The sequence below is a fragment of the Schistocerca americana genome, chromosome 7 (assembly GCF_021461395.2).
Source record: "Schistocerca americana isolate TAMUIC-IGC-003095 chromosome 7, iqSchAmer2.1, whole genome shotgun sequence".
Taxonomy (NCBI): domain Eukaryota; kingdom Metazoa; phylum Arthropoda; class Insecta; order Orthoptera; family Acrididae; genus Schistocerca; species Schistocerca americana.
The window spans coordinates 222,041,538-222,056,832 of NC_060125.1; the positions used below are offsets into that span (position 1 = coordinate 222,041,538).

A 15,295-nucleotide genomic window follows, 5' to 3' on the forward strand; every position below is an offset into this window, starting at 1 on the left:
TCATTTTCTCTATTAATATTAAGCTTATTGCTTTTAATGTTAAATTTATTGCTAACCTCAATCCTCCTACTTCTCAATACTTTTTCCTTTATTTGGTTTAGTCTCACTTCATATTCTGTGCTCATTAAAATGTTCATCCCATTCAACAGGTCTTTCAATTCTTCTTTGTATTCATTAATGGTAGCAATGATGTCAGTGAATCTTATCCTTGATATCCTTTCAACTAGAATTTCCTTTTGTTCCTGTAATTGCTTCTTCATTGTCCAGATAAATAGTCATAAATTGTCCCTAATTTAAGCACTTCATTCTTGGTCTTCCATTCCTATTCTTCCTTCTTGCTTAATGTACATATTATATATTACCTGTCTTTCCCTATAGCTGAATCAAACTTTTCTGAGAGTTTAAAACATCTTGCACTGTTTTACATGATCCATTGCTTTTTCTAAACTGGGATAATCCATGAAGGTATGCTGATTTTTCTTAAGTCTTGCTTCCATTATCAAGCACCATGTCCAGAACTTCTTCTTTGTTGTGTTACCCTTCCTAAACCTACACTGATTGTCCTCAATTTTCTTTCCAGTTTACTGTATGTAATTCTTGTCATAATCTTGGATGCAAGAACTGTTAAGCTGATGGGGCAATAGTTCTTGCATTTATCTACCTTTGCTGCTCCAGTATAGTGTGGATGATGTTTTTACAGAAATCGGATGGCATGTCTCCAGTCTCATAGATTCTGCACATCAACCTGAATTGTCATTTGGTTGCCATTGCCCCTGCTCCTCCCATTCAAAAGGTACAATATCTACCACTTATGCCTTATTTCATGGCAAGAGTTCCAAAGCTCTGTCAGATTTTGATGCTTAGACTTCATCTACTGTATCTGTTCTATCGCATAAGTGGAGGGTTCCTACTACTATTTTCAATATGTAATTACTTAAAAATTTCATGTAGGTCAGTGGTAGTATAGGAGAACTATAACAGCAACACTCTGTCTTTTCTTTCTCTGGCGTTTATCCCACCTGGTGCGGGGTCTGTTTCTTCACGATTTCACAATTATTATTTAACTTTGTGATCAGATAGCTGATCCCACAGTTGTCAAATTAACCTAAGGGAAGTAGTGGATACCACTTATATGTGCCTCATGTAAACTGTTATCTTCTTTTGTTTGCATGTCATTCTGTTTAACTCATTATATGGGGACAAGTTCACTATTTACCTAAGCAAGCGTGGAAAACTGCCTAGAAACAACACATCTGATGCATGGATTCAACCTCAGTCTGGCTAGCATCCTTGACTCGCAACGTCACATGCTGTGCATTATGCTGCACATGCAGATCATTACTTTCAAAGGCTCATCATGTTTAAAATGACGTATAATGTCAACAGTTGAGGTTCCTTGGAAATGCATAGGCAAGAACAGTGAATGAAATGGAGAGGCAAAGAAATGGAAGAATCTATTATCAAGGAAAATTTTAGCTAACGTGCAACAAGTTTAAACAGCAGAAATTCAAAAGTAAAATTGTTAATCAGGGAGGTGCAATTGTGGTCTCATTTTTAAGTGTAGGAAGAAGGATGACCAATAGTGGGAGGCATCTGATATCAAGTCCTTTTTACAGCAAATTCTCAAGTGTTACAGGAAATTTCACAAAGTGTCTTAACTGCTGTGAGCCCTTGCTCAGTTTTCTACCTTTAAGTAATTCAATTAGTTCCGTTTTAATAATGATTAATCTAACAGTATAGCTTAAATGGCATGTTTCAGTCCCACCTAAATCCTCTGTCATGTCTTTAGTATCTCATTAATATTCATTTACAATAATTTTGATGACTGACGACTGATGGTACAACTTCACTACTTCGTACTTAAGCATCAGAAGCAATGCTAGGCGTTGCATGTGCACGAGTGATAACATCCATTAACAGCACAAATGTGAACGAAGCACTGAAACATATACGAGAGTTTGTTGAAAAGTAATGCCTCCAAATTTTTTATGAGAAAACTGTTAAGGCTTTTTAAATAAATCAAACATTATTAACATTTGGCACCATTATTCTGTGAAATACTTGGAGCTTTGACGGAGCCGCAACCTCACTTCTGCTTGCATCACCACATCACTATCAAAGTGAAGTCCTCGAGGGGTTTATTTTAGTTTGGAAACAGATGAAAATCTGATGTGGCAAAGTCGGGACGGTATGGAGGATGATCGATGACAGTAAACCCAAGGAATAGTATTGTTGCAGATATCGAAGCGCTTGTGTGAGGTCTGGCATACTAATAATGAAGGAGAGTATGCTCCATGTGTGGACGAACTCTGGGAATTCGAAACTCGATTACAGCATGCTGTTTATGATGCACCAACATAGTTACATTACATATCGCCATGATACTCGCTACTGTTTGGAGTCCTCTAACGGCAGAGGGGCTGCAAATAGGTAGACATGAAAAATTAACACGTAGAATGTTAATAAGAGTTGTTATATTTAAAAAGCTTAAGTCTTTCATATTTAAAAAATCGTAAGCATGTCTTTTCAGTACGCCCTCGTATTACGTCCATAAAATGATGTCGTATGCTGTCAGCACGCTACGCAAAAAGCACTTCAAGCAAGAAATTTTTGATTCCACGAAACAGAGTTCTCACGTGCTCGTCTTACTGCTTCAAGCGAAACTGTGTTGGCTGTGAAAACAGAGAGCGGACACTTTTATGACGAGCGTTTTCTACTAGCATATGTCCTCCCACATTTCCCATTCACTGACAATCAGCTATAAGTCAGTTATCTGAAACAAAAAGAAATTTTAGGATTGAGCATCCCGTCGACAAGAACGTTTTCAGAAACCGTAGCACAAGTATGGCGAGACTTGTTTCAAAAAAATCATCTCAACATTTTCTGTTGTCGTTTTAGGGAAATCACTGGAACCTAAAGTTCAATAGCTTCACGGGGATTCGAAGCAGACTCATCTAGAATCCTCCACCTTTATAGGTCAGCTGTACTATCACGTCAGGCGAATCGATATAAATCAGCACTTATTACAACTCTCTCATGCTTCATAACTCATTATCCCATGATTAGTTACACCTACACCTACATGATGCAGTTTACATTTAAGTATTTGGTCGATGGTTCGTAGGGCCGCTTTCAAACTATTTCTCGACCGTTTCACACTGTAAAAGTACGTAGGGAAAACAAGCACATAACTAAAAAATAGCACCGTAACGACTTTCTATTAATGATTGCCGCCCCGACTAGCTTATCGTATCGGTGGCACTCTGTTCCTCATTTCGAGCTAACACAGGAGGGGTTGCCCTTCTTTCAACTTTTTCGATGTCCTTCGTCAATCATAGCTGAAAAGGACCTCATACTGCCCACTAATACTCCAGAGGAGTAGGCACAAATGTAGAATAGGCGGTCCGTTTAGTAAATTTTTTGCACCTCCTTTCTGCCTATGAAACGTAGCCTTTGATTCATCTTCCCCACAACATTTTCTATTTGATGGTTTCAGTTTAAGTTATTCGTATACGTAATCCGTATATATTACCTATAAATTTGTGTCGTTTACCGCACGCGGTAATTTAACTGACTTTTGTTAGTGCCCTAGTGAAGGACCGCACACTTCTTATTGTTTAGTTGCTACTTTTCGCACCATGCAGGTATCTTGTCCAGATCATTATGCAGTTTGTTTTGATCTTCTGTTGACTTTACTAGACGGCAAACGACAACGTGATTTGCAAACAGTCCAATCTCTTACATATATTAAAAACAGAGGAAGGCCCTTGGGGAATTCCAAATGTCACTTCGGTTGCTCTAAGTGAGTTCCTGTAGTTACTACGAACTGCACCTTTCTGCAGGAAATCACGAATTCAGCCGCACGATTGAGACGATACTGCACAGGCGCGCCGATTGACTGGAAGCCCCTTTTGAGGAATGACATCGAAAGCCTTGTGTAAAACTAGAATGAATTTGGATCCTCTGTCGATAGTACTCGTTACTTAGTGTGAATAAAAAGCAGTTTATACCTCACAAGAAAGAGATCTTCATAACACCTCCTGCTTATGTGCCAACATATGTTTATTTGAGAGGTTTCATTGTGTTCGAACGAACATAGTCTACGTTCCAATGTTGCAGTACAAATCAATGTCAGTGATATGAGTAATTTGGTGTCATGTCGTAGAATGGTTGCCCGAAAAGTAGAGCGTGTAAATAAGACCCACTGTCGTTTCTGAATAATACTTTATTTGATGTTCTCACATTCAGTATCTCTTTCAACAGATCTGGTAAACATCCAAAGTTATGAGGTGGATCTCTGCGGAACTTGGAGCAGTAACTGAGGAATGGGGCCGCGTTTAAGCTTTGAGTCAATCCGTGGGGAAGTATTCGTACAGCTGGGCTAGCGCATATCGATGGAGACAGAGGTCTGACTACAAACACCGCTCTGGCGTAGAGATTAAAGTTTCTTCCAAAGTTCATTTCTACACACATTTGTTACAGAAAACGTAGTCTCAGTTTCAAACGTTGTGGGTACAAATGTAAGAAGTATTTCCAGTTTGATGTGGGTTGGTTTCTTTCTTTCCTCCGTAATTTTAAGAAAATTAAAATTTGTGATTTGCCAATGTTTTACTTCAACGTCAGTAAAGGTAAATTTCGGAGTATTATACCTAACCCATCAAGTGGGTTATATAAATATTTGTATTTAATAAATGCTTTTTAGTATATGAATTTGTAAGATATGTTAATGTCGGTCATTGATCAAAAATTACAAAATTAGTTTGACAAACCAATATTGCAGAGGTATTCCATTAGGAATGTCAGGGTTAGAAAATTTTTAATTACAAGGATACTGCCCGATACTGTCCGATGGGAACCCAAGGCAGATTCTTAAGTTTTTAAAACGTTCTATTCCGATTATGTATGAAGATAGTCATTAAAATTTATTTTTGAGAGTTGTTTCCTTCCTTATGTTTCAAAATTATCTCAGTCCATGGTTTCACTTCTTCGTGGCAACTGGAGCACTGACATTGGTGCAGTGAAAAATACGGAAAGGTTAATATTCCCATTTACATACAGGGTGAACAAAAAAGAACTTTACACTTTCAAAAATTCATACAGATTAGTCGGTAGTACATATTCGCTTCAGACTTTAAGCTGTTAACAGAGTATCTTGGGAATTGTCTTCCTTTTTTATATATGGGAGTAATTCTTTTCTGCAGGCTGCTGTCACCAAAGATTACTCGCGTCCATTAGGGTGACTACATACAACAGAAAAGCTAGTGTGCTTCTCAGTTCGCAAAACTGAATCGGTAACCTCTGTTCAGAGGAAATTTCGCACACTCTTGCACCGGGAGCCATCAAGCGGAATCTCCGTTAACGCCTAATAAGCGATCTGCAAAGGCAAAAGCCTCATCCACATCTTGTGACGTAGTATAATGTTGATCGTGTTCGAAAAGCAGGCCAGGAAAGCCCACAGAAATCACCATGTAGTGCAAGTCGTAAGCTTCAAATCCGACAAATTACCGTAAAAAAAAAAAAAAAAAGAAAAAAACAGTTTAAACACCTTCCTATTAAACTGTTCGTATTACAACTGGTTGAGGTGCTCACTCCAGGGGATTATGCGGCACGATCTGATTTCTTCACCGAGATGTTGGCAAGGATGGACAGTCACAACGACACGTCAAGGATGTTAATTCTAAGTGACGAACCATCGTTTCCTACTGAAGGTCAAGTTAACTGACACAATGGTCATTTCCAACCAACAGAAAAACCCCATTTCCCCATTGAACATAAAAGAGGTTCTCCACATTTCAATGTGTTTTGCGTAGTGTTGAGGGAGAAGATTTAGGTCCCCTTCTTTTTCGTAGAGAAAAGAGTCGCAAGCTTTCGCTTACCTCAACATGCTTCATTTCTGACTTCTGCCTCAGTTGCAAGAAAATTCCATCGACATCTTCCAACGAGATAGTTCACCGGCTCACTTTCACTTGGCTGCATGGGACACCTAAGCACAAATCTGCCTTGATGATGTCTCGGCTGTGCAGGTGCTAATGATTAAGTGTGGTGCATATGACCAACGCGATCGCCAGACGTAGTGACTTATAATTTTGTTATGGGGCTATGTCAAAGTGTTTGCCTCACCCCTGCCATAATCTTTTCCTCAGCTATGTCATCGTATCGCGGTTACATCATCGCTGACATGCTGCGCAATGTTTGGGAAGAGTACGAATATCATCTCAATGCTTGCCTTGTAACTCAAGTATCACAGTAGCCCCTGTAGTATATAATTATACAGGGTTTCTCACTCGAAATAGGCCCCACAAACAAACACCAGCCGAGGGTAAGTCCTTGATCGTCCATCTGATTGACAAATTCCCGAAATATATGGATGTAAACTGTACTTGTCGTAGTAGACTCGAAAAAATTGGTCTGTGATGCTGTGAAATTGCACAGAACATGTGAATCTTTTTGTGAATGCGGGGGTTGCTCGACCAGTGTATGTGGATTTTCATTACACCACGAACGTCTATTCTGAGAGTTTACATAGCCAGAGAGATAGAAATACGCATCACTAAACCTGTCCTCTGAGGAATAAACTGCTCAAACCAACGGCAAAATGTAATGCGTATGTCTTTGTCATTGGCATTCAGGTCCCGAACAAATGTAAGCCTGCATGGATAGACGCCGGCTTTCTTCGCAGCTCTGTAACATGCGCTCTGTGACATACCACATTCTTGAAATAAGCGTCAAACAGAAGTTTCAGGAGAGACTAATAATCGTTGTTTCATGTCAGTCACTTTTTCTTCCGGTAATGACGGCCGTTCCCCGCCATAAACATCCAACACCGTTCCACTGTTGTCCATCGTTTTCACTTTTGTACGGAACACTTAGACAGTATATGCTGGTCACCAATCCATTCAACGAACATTTGCTGACACGTCTTAATGCAACCAGTAATTCATTGTTGTGGCCGAGCGGTTCTAGGCACTACAGTCTAGAACCGGGCGAACGCTACGGTCGGAGGTTCGAATCCTGCCTCGGGCATGGATGTGTCTGATGTTCTTAGGTTGGTTAGGTTTCAGTAGTTCTAAGCTCGAGGGGACTGATGACCTCAGAAGTTAAGTCCCATAGTGCTCAGAGCCATTTGAACCATTTGAATTCATTCTTGTTTCACTAGAAACAAGCGCTCTTCGACGGAATGACGATACATTGTCAGTAAACACAGAGCTCCCTCCACAGCGATACACCGAAACAAATTGTTGCGTCAAACGATGTTGCAGAGTGCAGTGTTGCCACTTACGGGTGTAAGTAAGTAACTTATACCGCTTCATTTGAAAGAATTTTTGAAAATATGAAGTTACTTTGGATTCACCTTGCATCTGCACTTGTAAGTAGGAAAGCAATTTTCACCTCTGACGTATCACTTAACTGAGCTTCGTTATAACAATCGTTCCTAAAAGATATGTTGTCGCTGTCTCTTCCGTGCACCGTTATCATGAAAAATCACACTTCCATAGTAGTCAAATGCAAATTAAAAAAAATCAACAAATAGGCACATCGGCTTTAGATGACTGTGTTTACTATGACGTCTGCTCGATGGAGCCTGCAAAGTAGAGTGCGATCTTGTCTAGCATTCGGAAAAAAAAACTCCCGAACATGCCATGAAGGCCCAACGGAAGCATTCGAATTATACTGCGGAAATTTTGCAGGCTTATTCTGTTGTTGCAAGTTGGCAAGTGTTCTGCAGCTTGAAATTTTTACATCGTGACTCTATAGAGCACTTGCCGCTTCACTTCCTCAGTGGCGTTGACATCCTGTGTGAGGACGGCGTCAGGCATGTGCTGACAGCAGGTGTGTGTGGCTGTTCTACGCAGCTCGTCGCGGTCGGACTCTTGGCGGCAGGCGGGCCCGCCGCACCAGTACGGCGTGCCGATGGCGATGCGGCTGCTCGAGCCCAAGAAGCGCGCCACGTCGTGGCTGGCGGCGCGCAAGCAGTCGCAGGACTCGACGCTCTCCAGCTCGCGCAACGACTCCTCCGGGTCGGCCAGCACCAGCACGTGGCGCGTCTCGCGCTCCAGCGACGCCACCTCCGCCACCGCCGCCGCCTCCCTGCCGCACGCCGCACCTGTCTCAGGTACGTACACACACTCTCTCTCTCTCTCTCTCTCACACACACAATATATATATATATATATATATATATATATATAGAGAGAGAGAGAGAGAGAGAGAGAGAGAGAGTGAGAGAGAGGGGGGAGAGAGAGAGAGAGAGAGACAGTAGATGAAAGTGAGAGCAACAGAAACAGAGAAATAGAGACAGTGATGCCGAAAGAGGCATAAGGCAGAGAGATACACACATATAACGAGAGGGAAAGAGAGAAAATCACACACACACACACACACACACACACACACACAGAGAGAGAGAGAGAGAGAGAGAGAGAGAGAGAGAGAGAGAGAGAGAAACACACAGTGAGAATGAGAGAAAAATAGAGAGACAGAGACAGAGAGAGAGAGAAAGAGCGACAGAGAGAGAGAAATCAAAACAGAAAGATACCATGAGAGAGAGAGAGAGAGAGAGAGAGAGAGAGAGAGAGAGAGAGAGAGAGAGAGATAGAGAGAGAGTCACAGCTGGAGCTAGAGAAGGGGAGAGAATGAAAAAATGAGAGTACAACGCAGAGAAACTGTAGAAAACAGGTGGACGGACAGATAGACAGGCAGAGGGAGAGAAAGAGGAAGGGTGGGAGTGACAGAGAAAGAGAATTAGAGTGAAACAGAAGCAGAGAGAGCGAGCGAAAGAGTGTGACAGACACAGTGAGAGTAAAAGAGATAGAGTGGGGGAAAGTGAGGCCAAAGAAAGGAAAGAAGTTTTGAAAGTGGAAGACAGAGACGAGGTTAGAGACAGAAACAGTGAGAGTGAATAAGTACCGCGAGAAAGAGACATAGAGAGACAGTGAGAGAGAAAGTGTCTAAGATGAACTCGATGACAGCCAGAGAGACAGCCAATGTGATAATGTAAAAATGAGAGCGAGAGGCTTAGGGGTAATGTATTTGACTACTAATCAAAACGTCCAAGGTCTTGGGTTCGAATCGAGCCGCAGCATAAAATTTGAATAAAAATCTTATCAATGACGGCCAAAGGCTTCCGACATAGGAAGTCATCCTTGTTCTGATCAACGATGTTGTGAGACAAAGCGGAGGAGCAAGCAGAGTCTCAAGGTTGTTACCTCTACATCTACATCCATACTCCGCAAGCCACCTGACGTCGTGTGGCGGAGGGTACTATGAGTACCTCTATCGGTTCTCTCTTTTATTCCAGTCTCGTAGTGTTCGTGGAAAGAAAGATTGTCGGTATGTCTCTGTGTGGGCTCTAATCTCTCTGATTTTATCCTCATGGTCTCCTCGCGAGATTTACGTAGGAGGGAGCAATATACTGCTTGACTACTCGGAGAACGTATGTTCTCGAAACTTCAACAAAAGTCCATGCCGAGCTACTGAGCGTCTCTCTTGCAGAGTCTTCCACTGGAAAACAGTAATATCAGAAGCTGAGTCTTGATGCAAAACACCTTGTTATTCGTTTATTTCTTTATGATCCCGAACTAGTTTCGGCGACAAATATCACCATCATCAGTGGGGCTTTTTAATCTAAAACATGCAGAAAATGGCATCGTTATACAAACACAGTAAAACATTATTACATTTATACAATTCGTCTTTTGAAATATAGTTTTCTATTGATACTTTCATACTACCTTATTTATTGTGTATTACAGCATGTTTTAAGCAATTATTGACGCTGTTTGGGACATATTTTCTGTGCTCTTTTTTTCTGTTGCCGTCTTTTCACTTAGCAAACATCATGTCATCTGAAACCATGTAAAGAGTGAGTAAAAAGACGGCAACGGAAAAAATGAGCACAGAAAATATGTCGCCAACAGCGCCAATAATTACTTAAAACATGCTGTAACATACAATAAATAAGGTAGTATGAAAGTATCAATAACTATATTTCAAACCTGATGATGGTGATATTTGTCGCCGAAACTAGTTTAGGATGATAAAGAAATAAACTTATAACAATGTGTTTTGCGTCAAGGCGCACTCAATTTACTGTTTTTCTGTGCAAACACGGACCAAATGAAAGAGTTCCAAGATAATATTATTGTCTTCCACTGGAGTTTATCTATCATCTCCGTCACGCTTTCGCGATTACTAAATGATCCTGTAACGAAGCGCGCTGCTCTCCGTTGGATCTTCTCTATCTCTTCTATCAACCCTATCTGGTACGGATCCCACACCGTTGAGCAGTATTCAAGCAGTGGGCGAACAAGTGTACTGTAACCTACTTCCTTTGTTTCGGGATTGCATTTCCTTAGGATTCTTCCAATGAATCTCAGGCTGGCATCTGCTTAACGACGATTAATTTTATATGGTCATTCCATTTTAAATCACTTCTAATGCCTACTCCCAGATAATATATGGAATTAACTGCTTCCAGTTGCTGACCTGCTATATTGTAGCTAAATAATAAAGGATCTTTCTTTCATTGTATTCGCAGCACATTACACTTGTCTACATTGAGATTCAATTGCCATTCCATGCACCATGCGTCAATTCGTAGTACATCCTCCCGTATTTCAGTACAATTTTCCATTGTTACAACCTCTCGATATACTCACCTCGAGGTGAGATGGTGCCCCTAAAAGCTGCAACAACCAGCTTCGATCAAATTACCTATGGAATCAGTATGCAGAACGCAATGCGAAGTACTCCATGAAAAACATACGTCATCCAGTTACATTAATGTCGCCACGTGTTAAAAACTTGAACAACTTTTGGATCGCTAACTGCTGCAAGACGTGGGGGAAGAGCGGCAATGAGGTTCTGGATTGTGTCGACAGAGATGTGGAGCGGTATTGACTCCAGATCCGTGGGCAGCTGCGCTACGTTTCTCGGTTGAGGATTTATGGCGCCAACAGCTCGATCGAGGTGGTCCCGCTGAATTCCGATGTGGTTTAAATCTGGGAAGTTTGGTGGCCAGGAAAGTACAGGTAACTCATTCTGGTGCGCATGGACACTGCGAGCTGTATGACACATTACAATGTCCTGCTGATAGATGCCACCGTGCTGCTGTTAAACGAACTGCATCTAAGAGTGGACATGGTCCTCAAGGATAGATGTATAGTTGTGTTGATCCTTTGTGCACTCCAGACTGACGAAAACGCTCAAGGAATGGCTCTGTCCTGGACTCTTCCGACGATCGTTGCAGCGTGTTAGCTTCCAGACGTTTCAAAAAGTCGTACACGCCAACGGCCATCTGTCCGATAGAGCATAAAACGTGATTCATGTAAAAAGGCCATTGTCACTACTCAGTGCGCGTCCAGCTGCGGTATTGCTGTGCAAATCCCAGTCTTCGTCGCCTGCGGAGGCCCATACGCAGCCACGTTCGCTGAATAGTCTTTGAGTAAACACTGTTGGTAGCCCCTTGGTTTATCTGGGCGGTTAGTAGCTCAACAGTCGCACGTTCACTCGTACACGTCATCGCACCCGTTATTCAATTCTGTCATCCATGGCCTGTAGCCATCGCACTTGCATTGCAGCCGGTATTAGATGGTGCCATTTTGCCATGGACGGTATATTTTAGCGACGGCGGCAAGTGAGCAGTTTAAAAACTTAGCCGTTTCGAAAATACTTCCATCCTTGGCCCGAAAACCAATGATCTTGTCATTCTTAGTGTCAGATAAATCACTCAATTTCCGTATTATGACAAGATTGCACTGTTCGCGCTTCGTATACCCTGCACTGCTGCCACCTGCCATCTGTGAGTAGTAACTGCATGTTGACGTAGAGCATGGGCGGTGGTCACATTAATGTGACTGCACCTTACATAAAGTGTATCCAGAGAACATGTGGCATGTAACTGGAAAAGTTTCATGAAGATCTCTCCGTTCCCGGTCAGTCCCACATTCCGATCTCTGACAGGGGACTCCAGAGAGGGAGGTAACCAACATTGAAAGATGAACTAAAGAAACAAACAATAACATCCTACGAATAGGAGCAGCCATAAGTTCCAACGTGGTAGGAAGAGACGAAAATCTGAAAAGCGAAAAGCAAATTCTCAATCTAGATATAGTTGGGTACGGTGAAGTGGAACAGAAAGAAGATAAGAAGTCATAGTCAGACGAATATAGGATAATATCAACAGCAACAAAAAATGCTACATCGACGGTGGGATTTGTTATTAAAAGGGAAGTAGAGCAGAGAGTCAGCTACTGTGAACAGATCAGTGATAGGGTTGTTTTCATGAGAATCGGCAACAAACCAATTCTGGCAGCGACAGTTCCGTTATACATGCCAACATCGCAAGCAAAAGACGAAGAGATAGAAAGAGTATATTAGGATATTAAACGTGTAAGTCAATATGTAAACGGAGATGAACGTGTAATAATTGTGGGAGTTTTGAACGTGGTTATAGGGGAAGGAATAGAAGAAACGGTTACGGCAGTATAAGGCTTGGCAGCATTAATGAGAAAGGAGAAAAGCTAACTGAGCTCTGCATGAAACTATAGACGGTAATAGCGAATATTCTGTTCGAGAATCACAAGACGATGTGGTATACTTCGACAAGACCAGGAGACATGGGAAGATTTCACCCGGATTACAACATAGACAGACGGAGATTCCGAGACAAGACATCCACAAAGTGGTCGAAATTGTGTGTTGAGTGATCGTGGAAGACGGTCATTGGAGAGGATTGTGACAACAAATAAGAAGATGAGAACTGCAAAATTTAGTGCAGTACTGAATGTCACATTGGTGAACAATGTGCCGGCCGGTGTGGCCGTGCGGTTAAAGGCGCTTCAGTATGGAACCGCGTGACCGCTACGGTCGCAGGTTCGAATCCTGCCTCTGGCATGGATGTGTGTGATGTCCTTAGGTTTGATTAGTTCTATGTTTTAGGCGACTGATGACCTCAGAAGTCGCATAGTGCTCAGAGCCATTTGAACCATTTTTTGGTGAACAATGTCAGCACTAAAACAACACGAAGGCAGCTCCATAAGGCAGGAACTTCAGGGCGAACAGGAATTCCAAAGCCATTCATCAGTGATCCAAAAGTCCGTAACAGGAAAACGTGGTGCCAGAGTCGTAACACCTGCACTATGGACCAATATGGCTGAGATTACGCCCCAAGAATGAAACGTAACTGGGATTCGGCGATGATTTCTGCAACCACACCGTGGTATTCTGTGGCCCCACAGGTTCTCTGACAGGTTCCATTACTGTCAAAGGCTGTATGACTATTCTAGCTCATCTGGTCCATCGCCGTGGTGATGCTGTATTCCAAGACGACAGGGCCCTAATTCGTACTGCTCGCGTTGTCCAGGATTGGGTATTTGAGCACGGGGGAGAACCGTCGCATCCCCTCGGCCACCAGACGTAATACAGGGTTATTACAAATGACTGAAGCAATTTCACAGCTCTACAATAACTTTATTATTTGAGATATTTTCACAATGCTTTGCACACACATACAAAAACTCAAAAAGGTTTTTTAGGCATTCACAAATGTTCGATATGTGCCCCTTTAGTGATTCGGCAGACATCAAGCCGATAATCAAGTTCCTCCCACACTCGGCGCAGTGTCCCCATCAATGAGTTCGAAAGCATCGTTAATGCAAGCTCGCAGTTCTGGCACGTTTCTTGGTAGAGGAGGTTTAAACACTGAATCTTTCACATAACCCCACAGAAAGAAATTGCATGGGGTTAAATCAGGAGAGCGTGGAGGCCATGACATGAATTGCTGATCATGATCTCCACCACGACCAATCCATCGGTTTTCCAATGTCCTGTTTAAAAAATGCCGAATATCGTGATGGAAGTGCGGTGGGGCACCATCCTGTTGAAAGATGAAGTCGGTGCTGTCGGTCGCCAGTTGTGGCATGAGCCAATTTTCCAGCATGTCCAGATACACGTGTCCTGTAACATCTTTTTTTTGCAGAAGAAAAAGGGGCCGTAAACTTTAAACCGTGAGATTGCACAAAACACTTTAACTTTTGGTGAATTGCAAATTTGCTGCACGAATGCGTGAGGATTCTCTACCGCCCATATTCGCACATTGTGTCTGTTCACTTCACCATTAAGAAAAAATGTTGCTTCATCACTGAAAACAAGTTTCGCACTGAACGCATCCTCTTCCATGAGCTGTTGCAACCGCACCGAAAATTCAAAGCGTTTGACTTTGTCATCGGGTGTCAGGGCTTGTAGCAATTGTAAACGGTAAGGCTTCTGCTTTAGCCTTTTCTGTAAGATTTTCCAAACCGTCGGCTGTGGTACGTTTAGCTCCCTGCTTGCTTTAATCGTCGACTTCCGCGGGCTACGCGTGAAACTTGCCCGCACGCGTTCAACCATTTCTTCGCTCACTGCAGGCCGACCCGTTGGTTTCCCCTTACAGAGGCATCCAGAAGCTTTAAACTGCGCATACCATCGCCGAATGGAGTTAGCAGTTGGTGGATCTTTGTTGAACTGCGTCCTGAAGTGTCGTTGCGCTGTTATGACTGACTGATGTGAGTGCATTTCAAGCACGACATACGCTATCTCGGCTCCTGTCGCCATTTTGTCTCACTGCGCTCTCGAGCGCTCTGGCGGCAGAAACCTGAAGTGTGGCTTCAGCCGAACAAAACTTTCAGTTTTTCTACGTATCTGTAGTGTGTCGTGACCATATGTCGATGAATGGAGCTACAGTGAATTTATGAAATCGCTTCAATCATTTGTAATATCCCTGTATTATTGAGCCTTTTGTGGCTATGCTAGAAAGAAGGGTGCATGATCGCTTTCCACTTCCATCATTGGTACCTGTATTTTTCATTGCATTGTAATACGAATGGTATAAGGTTCCCTTGAAAACAGTACAGAACCTCTATCCACAAGTTCCGAGACGATTGGAACAGTAATGTGTTGTGCTTTAGGTGTTTCCAGATTTTTGTCTACCACTTGTAAGTGCGAGAACAGTTGTACAATCAGCTTAACAGCCACGCATCCAAACTGCTGATAAGAATAATATAGGGAAATGAAAAAGAAAACTGATTATCTGTTGGATGACGATCAAATTGACTTTAGGAAAGAAAAAGGCATCAGAGAGACAATTCTGACGTAGCACTTGATAATGGAAGCTAGACTGAAGAAAAATCAACCACTCATAGGATCTGTCGATCTAGAGAAAGCATTCTATAATTTGAAATGGGTAAGATGTTTGAAATTCTGAGTAAATACGGGTAACCTGTAGGAAAAGACGGCTAATATACAATTTGCACAACAT

General features: G+C 42.3%; 1 protein-coding gene across 1 annotated transcript in view; it reads left to right on the forward strand.

Annotated features, from left to right (window-relative positions):
• Positions 1–15,295, forward strand: part of LOC124622850 (lutropin-choriogonadotropic hormone receptor-like) — a 410,889-nt gene that overhangs the window by 385,909 nt on the left and 9,685 nt on the right. Inside the window, exon 20 of the mRNA XM_047148642.1 lies at positions 7,854–8,113. Coding sequence (XP_047004598.1) covers positions 7,854–8,113 — 260 coding nt within the window. The remainder of the gene's footprint in view (positions 1–7,853; positions 8,114–15,295) is intronic.